Source organism: Cervus canadensis, chromosome 27 (assembly GCF_019320065.1).
Source record: "Cervus canadensis isolate Bull #8, Minnesota chromosome 27, ASM1932006v1, whole genome shotgun sequence".
Classification (NCBI taxonomy): Eukaryota; Metazoa; Chordata; class Mammalia; order Artiodactyla; family Cervidae; genus Cervus; species Cervus canadensis.
The window spans coordinates 38791757-38802112 of record NC_057412.1 but is presented as its reverse complement, the minus strand read 5'-3'; the positions used below and the strand labels follow the sequence as shown (position 1 = coordinate 38802112).

Sequence of the window (10356 nt, the reverse complement as noted above, 5' to 3'; positions counted from 1 at the left end):
GGGTGCATCAAGTCTAGCTTAGTGAACAGCTGATAATAGTTTGTCAGTAAATTATTTTTTCTTTCATATTTGCCCATGTAAGAATCAATACATAGTTTAGATAATCAGAATTTTCACTTTTTTCTGCCTCTCTTATGCTTGAAAAGCACCTCCAGCTTTTTTGTTAATGCTGTTTTTATATCAGTATGTTACATTGCAGTCAGTCCATGTTAGTGGTATTTCTAATGGCAAACAAGGCAAGTAATACTATCAGAGAACAAAGCCCTTTAATTAATAAATTACACTATCTTATGATAGATAGTCAGCCAAAGTACATGAAAATGTAAAATTCATAGAGATGTCATATAAATAGCCTCACTTTCAACTTCATATTGGTAAATCAGTGATATATTCAGATACTGTATTTCAGAGAACTTGAGAGAAAACTAACACTAGAAGGAAACTGCTTAGAGAATATATGTTCTGCTTGATTTCATAGTTAAGTATAATTTCTAAAGCAAACTCAATATTGTGGTTCAAATTCAAACATAGTTTACTTCTATCACATGCTGTTGCTTAAGAAGGGTTTGGTATTACAGAACCTGGAATATGAGAGATTTTGTAACATTATGCCTTGAGGGATTCGAGGATGTTGCCAACAGTATTAAATGGAGGAGACTTTCATATATAGTTACTTCTATTTCTAGCATTTATTGGATTTATTGAAAATTGTAGCTCATTATACTCTGAAACAAATAGTTGCTAGTATATGTAAATACATCCTGACATAATCTGTGACCTCAAGAATAATTATTTAGTTTATCTGAGATGGAACCTAGTCACTTATATTTTGAAATACATTGCAGCAGAATCTCTCCTTTCTTAACTTGTTTGCATGACTTATACAACATCATGTTTAAGTAATTTAATATTTTCCATGCAAAATTGTCATTTACCACTTTTTCAATATTGCTTGATTTTGAAAATAAAGTTTTATCAAATTAAAATCAGTTGTCCCTATGGAATGATATTTTAGAATCTTATGATGTTTTCTTCATAATTTTTTTCATAACATTTATTACTTCCTTATTTCTTAGACTATAAATGAAAGGATTTAACAAAGGGATAACTAGTGTATAAAAAATAGCAAGAGGTATATCTTTATCTGTGTCATTAACTGAATTTGGTCTGATATACATGAAGAGAAGGGAACCGTAGAACATTGAGACGGAGAGAAAGTGGGATGCACAGGTGGATAGGGCTTTGCCTTTTCCTTCTTTGGTTTTCATCTTAAAAATCATGAAAAGGATGAGGAGATAAGAGATTATTACTATGATAATAGAGAATACTTGAACTGACCCTGAAAAGATAAATATCATTAATTCATTGATATAAGGGTCAGCACAGGAGAGTCTATATAATGGAAGAACATCACAAAAGAAGTGGTTGATTTGATGAGACCTGCAGAAAGTTAGCCTAAACAAAAATCCAGTGTGAATCATGGAATGTAGGTTTCCAGCTGTGTAGGCCCCCATGGTCATCTGAACGCAGAGTTTCTTTGACATCATGGTATGGTACTGCAGTGGTTTGCATATGGCCACATAGCGGTCATAGGCCATTGCTGCCAGGAGAAAGCAATCTGCAGTTTCAGCAAGGCAGAGAAAGTAAAATTGTGCCATGCATTCATAGAGGGAAATCATTCTGTCTTTGGAAAAAAAGTTCTGTAGCATCTTGGGGGTAATGGCACTGGAGCAACAGGAATCCATCAGAGCGAGGTTACCCAGGAAGATGTACATTGGTGTGTGAAGGCGATGCTCTGTAACTATCAATGCCACCAGGCCAAGATTCCCCACCATGGTGATCAGATAGATGGTAAGGAAGACCAGGAACAGAAGGGGCTTCAGCTCTGGGTGATCTGTAAATCCTGTCAGGGTAAATTCAGTTGCCAAGGAGAGGTTATCCTCTGTCATCTCTACTGTTGTCTGTTGAGATAGGAATTATGGAGAGATAAGATTCCAATGTAGAATGTGTATAACTTTCCTTTTAATATTTTTTTTAATAAGGAGAAAGCTTCTCCTGCTGTCTTGTGATACAAGGACACAAACTTCTAGGGAATATTCATCTCCAAAATGTGTCAGTGCCTATGACCTCAACTCTGAAACTCAACATTCACATGGCTATTTGGTAATCACAGGGGGGATGCTAACAGTGGAAAAGGTTTGTCTTTATGAATTTATGGAAGTATGGTGTACAAATCTAGGTACTCATATTTGCTTCATTTTGCCCATAAAGTTTGTTTCCATTTTTATATTAGGCTTTAAAAATGAATTTAAAATTACTTTTTCTATATATAGAAACTTTTTAAAATTAAATTTCATATACTCTCCCAGTGGAATAGATATTTTAAAATAGCTTAGAATAGAGGTGTTAATTTATGTCTTAAGAATTGTTTGAAGATTACTAAGGATTATTGAGAGTTCTGTTCAGTTTTAAAGAAAGTAAACTCAGAAAACTAAGGAGTAAAACAAGAATTGATTATCACCTCTTTATCCCTTTTCTCAGCTTCATACCCATTTTCATAAGCACTGACTGTCCATGTCGTTATTCCTATTTCTAAGATATCTGCATCCTTTTCTCCTTCATCTAAAGCATGGTTTGTATATACTACTACTTAATAAAGTTAACCAGATCCCCCGATCACACTAATTTTCACCTTCTGGACTCTCCATCACGTCTTGTATACCCAACACAATCTTTGATAACATATGTAATTGATATTGCGTTTTTCATAAGTGTGTACAATTAACTTATTGTATAGTAGACATTTTGAGGTTAGCTGTAACTTATGCTTCTTATAGCAGCTGTACAGTACAAAAGCAGAAAGAACAGTATTGATTCTAGTCCTGCTTCCCTCCCAGTGACCTGGGATGGATGAACTTGTTTCCAGGGTCCTACCACTGATCCTTAATAACGTCTTTGGTGGTACTTACAGTGATCCTTAGTAAACTCTTCTGCAGGTTGAGAAGATTCTACAAGGAGAATTATCCAAAACTCATCATTTAAAAATTAAGATTAATATCTAAAATATGTGAAAACTCATACAGCTCAATAATAAAAGTATAGACATTCAGATTAAAAGATGGGCAGAGAAACTACCAAGATAATTTTACAAGAGACATCCAAATGGTCAACAGACACATGAAAAGATGGTCGACATCACTAATCATTAGAGAAATGCAAATCAAAAACCGTGATATATTACCTCACACATTTCAGAATGCGTATCATCAAGAAGATGAGAGATAACCATTGTTGCCTAGACTGGGGAGAACAGAGAATGTGGCAAGAACTTTGTTGGTGGAAATGTAAATTGGTTCAGCCACTGTGGATGCCAGCATGGAGTTTCCTCAGATAATTCAAAATAGAACTACCATGTAATCCCACAATTGCGCTTCTGTATATATACTCTAAGAAAATGAAAACAAATTATGAAAGGGATATATGCAGTCTTATATTTCTAGTTACAGTAGCTAAAATACAGAAACATCTGTGTATCTGTCTAAGGATGAATGGATAGAAGTGAAAGGGCATTCAGACTTGAGAAAGAAGGATATCCTTCCATTTTACAGCATCGTGGATTGACTTTGGGGACATTATGCCAAGTTATATAAGTCAGAGAAAGACAAAAACTGTAAGATATAGTTTAAATGTGCATCTAAAAAAACAAAACATGAAAACAGAGTAAAATAGTGGTTATTGGGGGCTCTGGGAGATGAAGAAACAGGAAAGGTATTCTTTATTGGTACAAACTTGAAATTAACAGATAAGTAAGATCTTATCTGAAATTGACAGATAAGATCTAGTACACACTACAGTGAATATAAACAATATTTTACTATAATCATCTAAACCACTGAGAGACTAGATGTCAATGATTTCTGCCACAAAAATGAAAATTATGTGACGTTATAGAGAGCTAACATTCTGCAGTTGCAATCAATTACTAGTTTTTCAAATCAACATGTTATAAGCATTAAACTTACACAATGTATGTCAAATATATTTCAGTTATATATATATATAATAAGAACTTTCAGGTATCTTTTATCTGAGTTGACTCATCTACTATTTTGTTTTGCTTCTAAAAATTTATATAAGATTTTCTAAAGTATATCACAGTAGATTCAAAGTTAATAAAATAAACTTCATGCTTTAGTTTTCTAACATTTAGAAAAAGAGAAATTTCTTTAAACCTTAATATACTTTTTGAGAACAAATTTTTATTTCCTTTAGGTGGCTATCTTCTACCATTATTTAGTGATCCACTAGAAATATTGACTGGTATCTAATCATATGAATTCTATATTGTTTTCAAAATGGGTTTATTTTTTCCATAGTCAAGTATTAAAGAACTTAACTGAAAAATGTTTGTTGTAAAATATTAAATATTAGCTGTTGGATTATTGGGCTAAGCTAGGAAAGCATTCAGTGCAAGTTCCTAAATTATTTGATTACTTTCTGTCTTTACCTGTGTATTTTTAAAAATTCTAACTGACAAGAAAGGTCAGGGTACTCTACAGTTTGAATATCATTCTAATTTTTCCATAGCCTTCAGTTTGGGGAAGAGGTAAAAAGATAACTGAGTAATTGACATCTAATAACAACAAAATACCCTCTCTAGTGTTCTTGCCTGGAGAATCCCAGGGACGGCGGAGCCTGGTGGGCTGCGGTCTATGCGTCACACAGAGTTGGACACGATTGAAGTGACTTAGCAGCAGCAACAACAAAATACTTTAGATAAATAAATATTAAGGGATGCTAATATGAAAAATAAATTGGAGTACTTCTCTTACCTAGATTTCACAGCAGAAAGTTTTGCAGCATCTTATGTTTGCCTTGTGATCTTGGATCTCATAGAATTTCAGAATATAAGCCTTAGTCTCTTAAAACATTTGGGATTAAAAGAATGAAAATATGGGCAAATACTAATAGGTCAGAGTCAATAATTATGTTTCTTACATTACAAAGTAAAAATTTCCATCAAATCCTAAGGGATTTCCCTGCAGAGACACCAGTATATTTCCATATGGAGATTCAGTCACCAACACATATCAGGATCACCTGTGAAATAATGAAGTTAAAACAATTTACTTTCATTAAGGTCACTAAGGTTATTTGATCATTACCCATTGACTAATATGTAACTGACCTCATTTTAAAATTCTGTTTCTCATTCTGCTTAAATGCAGTGTGAACAGGAAAGAGTCTCATGTTGGCTTGACCTTTTTTACTGGAGGAATTAATATGGTTTATGAAAGATGCTTAGAATTTTGAGAGGAGGCTAGAAGATGTGGTCGTTTTATCACAGGGTCGTCTGTGAGTTGATGTGTCCTGATGTTTTGCAACATATCATTGGAAACTCTGATATTTAGTCCCAAATATGAATTACCTAGGGCTTCCCTGGTGGCTCAGCAATAAGAATCCACCTGCAATGGAAGAAAGAGATGCGAGTTCGATCCCTAGGTCAGAAAGATCCCCTGGAAAAGGAAATGGCAACTCACTCCAGTATTCTTGCCCAGGTAACTGCATGGACAGAGGGGTTATAGTCCATGGGGTCACCACAGAGTCAGACACAACTTATCAACTAAAGCAGTGACTAAACGACAGCAACATCAACAATGTGAATTACCTAGGTGGTTCTACTTTTCAGCTTTCCCCAGCTGCCTTTATCCTTCTCACCCTGTTTTTTCCCACTACATTCCACTAATCACTCTTCAGTATACTACATATTTATTTGTTGGTACATTTATAGTCAATCAATATCTCCCCCACCATTAGCATGTGGAGCTAAATGGAAAAGGTTTTTTTCTCTGTTATGTTCATTTCCATGTTTATAATGCCTTGATAGCATGTGGCAGGTTGTAATGGTCAACAAATACCTGTTAGATGAAAGAAATTATATTTTCCTGCTCAAGAACTTGAAATGATATTTCATTAGTTTCAAACAATCCATTTTTAAAAAGAACTTGGTATTCTAGATGGTCTGCAGTCTTTCAGTATCTTAATGATAATCCTGATTTATTCTTCTGACCTCAGGATATGACACTTGGTTGTATTTATTCCTTCACTGGTCTTGTGTACGCCTGCTAGATTAATTTACACTTACAGTTTATTTCAGCTAAAACTCCTTGTTCAGCCTCTCTTTTCAGCCCAATATACTCATTCTTGATCTTAAGTCAGATCTCTATGAGGACATTCCTTTCAATTATATTGATGTTTGTTTTCCTGTTCTGTTTAGTAACTACCTGCTATCACAGTGCATTTGCCACTTGCTTACATGTGACTTCTTACATGTTGATTTTAAAAGTATTGGCTAAATATCCATAAAGTACCAATCATGTCTTATGTATTTTGTGCTTCTGACAACACACTGAGTTAGATTCTCAATATACGCTTCACTGATATTTAAAATTTCAGTTTTGTTGAACTTCAGTCAAGTGCTTCTAATATACAGGATGCTGGAAGAGATGGTAGGTAGAATGAGCGCAGGATGAGAAATATTTAGGTTTTAGAAATGACTCCACAAGAAGCTCATAATCTAGTGAGAGAAAGACACTTGCATTGCTAACGAGAAGGCAGTTCAGGCTGTGATATTAAAAAGTGTAAGTAGGTCACATATAAACATGGTGAATGAAGTGGATGGAGACCCAGAGGAAAAAAGAAAGATTCCTCATTGGAAGTGCCATTTCAGATTAACTTTGCAGGATAAGTAGAGTTATAATAAATGATGCACATGAGCAAAATAAGAAGACTAATGGGAACATATGAAAAAATCCTGGAAGCTTGATAGAGCAAGACCTAATTTAAAAATATATAAATAGTATATATATATTAATATAATATAAATTATATATAATATAAATATAAATAGTAAACAGGGTGGCTGAGGCTTACCCATACATGATGTTGGAGATTCAGTTCAGTTCAGTCACTCAGTCGTCTCTGACTCTTTGCGATCCCATGGACTGCAGCACGCCAGGCTTCTCTGTCCATCACCAACTCCCGGAGCTTACTCAAACTCATGTCCATCGCGTAGGTGTGCCATCCAACCATCTCATCCTCTGTCGTCCCCTTCTCCTCCTGCCTTCAATCTTTCCCAGCAACAGGGTCTTTTCCAATGAGTTGGGTTTTCACATCAGGTGGCCAAAGTATTGGAGTTTCAGCCTCAGCATCAGTTCTTCCAATGAGTATTCAAGACTGATTTCCTCGAGGATGGACTAGTTGGACCTCCTTACAGTCCAAGGGATATAGGAGATACAGATAGTATAAATGGAATGGGAAAATAGATTAGAAATTGTTCTGATTGGTTCCTTCCCATTCTTTTCTGTCCCTGCCAATTCACCAAACCCTGTCTCTCAATAAGGTCACAACCAACTCTAAATGTTGACTCCAAAGAACATGTAATTATCTTTCTAACCCAGCTGTGATGTTTGGTATTTTTTAAAATCTTCACCTCTGGTTCTGTGATAGTACTCACTGTTTCTATCTTCCTGACTGTTCCATTTAAGTCTTTTATCAGGGTTGTTTTTCTCGGTTTGTGTTTAATGATGCTTGTGTTTCCCTTAGTTTTATACTTGACCTTCCTCTTTAATGCTAGATATTCCTCTAGATTGTCGCATCTAATTATGTGACTCCACTTTGTTCCATCTTATGGTGGCTTCACCAGCAGAGCGTTCCAAGCCATTTTTGGTGTATATTCATATCACTAAAATCTTGGGGAGTGTATTCTGAATATGTACATTTTATCTATGACTTGGTAGAATTATCACTATGCTAAAATATTATGTGTAGTATAAAATATGAAAATAGAATAAGAATTAAAGAAGTGGTATTGAAAGTTTTATTTAAAAACAATGTTACTCCCACTAACACTATTTTCAATTTAAAAATTAATAATTTTATATTCAGAAAAAGGTATAATGATGTATGGTATATAATATAATTAAAATCTTAGGGCTGTGATATAACAATCCATGTACTTGTTTGAATCTATTTCCAAACATTTAAAAATGTCTGAGATAGAGGAAAAGATCCTATACAAAGATATCTGCCCAAATGGAGAAGAAGGCAAGTTTTGGTGGGTCCCAACACAGGGATGGGCTCTTCAACAGGCTCAAGCTGGGGGTGAAGAGCCCTGATATTTGAGTCCAATGACTCATCAGACCAATGGTGTTAGAGACATCTGAGGTGGGAAGAGGATATAGGGTGAGTGGAAAGTTAATGGAAAACTCTAGGAGGAGAGTTGCTTATGGTGTTGGGGCAAGCCTTATTTTCTGCAGCAGAGAATAATCAACTATTTAAAACATAACTCCCTGGTGTGCCGTGAACACTGCTAGAGGAAGAGTTCCTGACTTTGGAACATCAGGCGACCAAGAAGCCAGAGCTGACTCATGAACTGGAATTTATCAGACTATTGAGTATAAGGTTGAGTGAGCCCAGGAACAGTTCATTAGAAGACAAAGATGGACCATTTAAGGATTTGTTATGAGCAGGGCCAGAAATACCATAAACCACACAAGTAGGTGACCCAGACTGCCTTGTTATCTACTACCATTGCAATGACCTCTTTCCCTCAGCTCACATATCTTGCCTTAAATGGCCAAGTTAGTTTTTGGACAGTAAGCTTGGTCTGTTGATACAAGCCAATTGCCACAGAGCTATAGCCCCAGCCAGAGTGATCTTGAAAGGCATTAATAAGGGGAACTCCTCCTTTAGAGTGTTGGAATGCTTATCCATTTTTACTGTATAGAAAGAGAAGTGGTCCAAGTTAAAACTATATGGATTCAGGGTAGAGGTGAATGATTTGGATATTGGTCAGTGCCCTGGGGGGAGAGAGATGAGAAGGTCAGAGTCCAGGAAGAAGAGGCATATGAATGGATCTCTTGGAATGGATGTGAAGTATGGAGCACCTCATATTGTAATGTAAATGTCCTCCACAGAACATCTACTATGGAAGAGCTACTAAAGAACCAAATTAGAGTGACTCAGCCAGTTGAGGTCATAAAGCTTTGTTCATCCATCACCCCAGGGCTGGATTATGGACACATGAAAAATGGCTGGGATGGAGGCTTGCATGTTGCCTAATAGCAGAGGTTCCAGTGTTTCTAGGCTGATTTAGCAACTGTTTCTTCTAGAAGTTCAACTTGCCCAGAAAGAGACCACTCTGGCCCCCAGTTGGCAGCATCACTCAAGGAGATCAGTCAGCCATTTGGTGGTAAGAGTGCTACTCTGAACCTTTTTTACTCTAAAGTAGGAAGAAATTTGTTTTGGCAAGGAATTCATTTTGAGTAGAATCAGCATAATCTAGATATGGAGATGATTCATATGCGTCTGTTGGTATTCTCTTGCTCAGATTTGACAGTAAATAGACAAATAACCTTGTACTCGAATGGTTCAGACAGCCCAGGCTCAGGACCCACCCCCTCAAGGGATCTGCTTCTTGATCATCCCATTATGATAGTCATCTGGAGCAGCAGAAGTGTAATGAATCAAGCAGAGGAGTAAGGTGAATATTAGCATGTGTTTGAGACTAGCTGTAACAGTGGGAACTGCAGGTGTCAATTAACCTTCATCTTGTAAAATTCTCCAGGAAGAGAGAAGGAGCTACCTCCAGGTGGGGCCTGCCCCAGAGCTTAGTATAAGTAACAAGTAACTCTGAACAGCGTAAGACGTGGCCTGTACTGTGTCTGTGGTTCCATCCCAGATCCCACCTGATTTCTCAATCTGTAAGAGTGCGAGGAGGTGACAGCTGTCATCTAAGTCTCATTCCAAAAATGTTCTTAAGGTGGAGATAAACAACTTTGGAAGTTTATATAAACTTTGTTTTATGTATTGGTTAATTTAAAAATGTTTATTTTGTATTGGAATATAGTTGATTTAAAATGTTTTCATTTCAGGTGTATAGCAAAGTGATTCAGTTATACAAATATACATATATGTACATATATATATATTTATATTCTTTTTAAAATTCTTTTCCCATTTAGGCTATTATAGAATATTGAGCAGAGTTCCCTGAGCTGCCATGCAGTAGGCTCTCATTGGTCATCTGTTTTATACATGGTGCCAGTAGACTGTATATGTCAGTCCCAGCCCCCCAATTCATCCCTCCCCCTTCCCCCTTGGCATCTATTTATCTGTTCTCTACATCTCTGTCTCTCCATTCTGAAGCTATTTTATTTATAAACCAATTGTATTTTAGTAATTTTATATATTAAATAGTGGACATGTTCACTTTTCTGTTCAATAATCCTTGATTTTGAAAAAAAATTTACTCAAAATCAATTAACTCTAGGGTATGATATTTGTTTCAGAATG

The 10356-nt window shown here is 35.9% G+C and overlaps 1 protein-coding gene across 1 annotated transcript; it reads right to left on the bottom strand.

Moving 5' to 3' along the window:
• Positions 1-1019: 1019 nt before the first annotated feature.
• On the bottom strand, positions 1020-1949 carry LOC122428670 (olfactory receptor 5K3-like). The gene has a single exon (XM_043448687.1). The coding sequence runs from the start codon at positions 1947-1949 to the stop codon at positions 1020-1022; it is 930 nt and encodes a 309-aa protein (XP_043304622.1).
• Between the last annotated feature and the right edge of the window lie 8407 nt (positions 1950-10356).

Coding starts and splice junctions, on each gene's coding strand:
- LOC122428670 (XM_043448687.1), bottom strand. CDS start 1,949: ATGACAGAGGATAACCTCTCCTTGGCAACTGAATTTACCCTGACAGGA.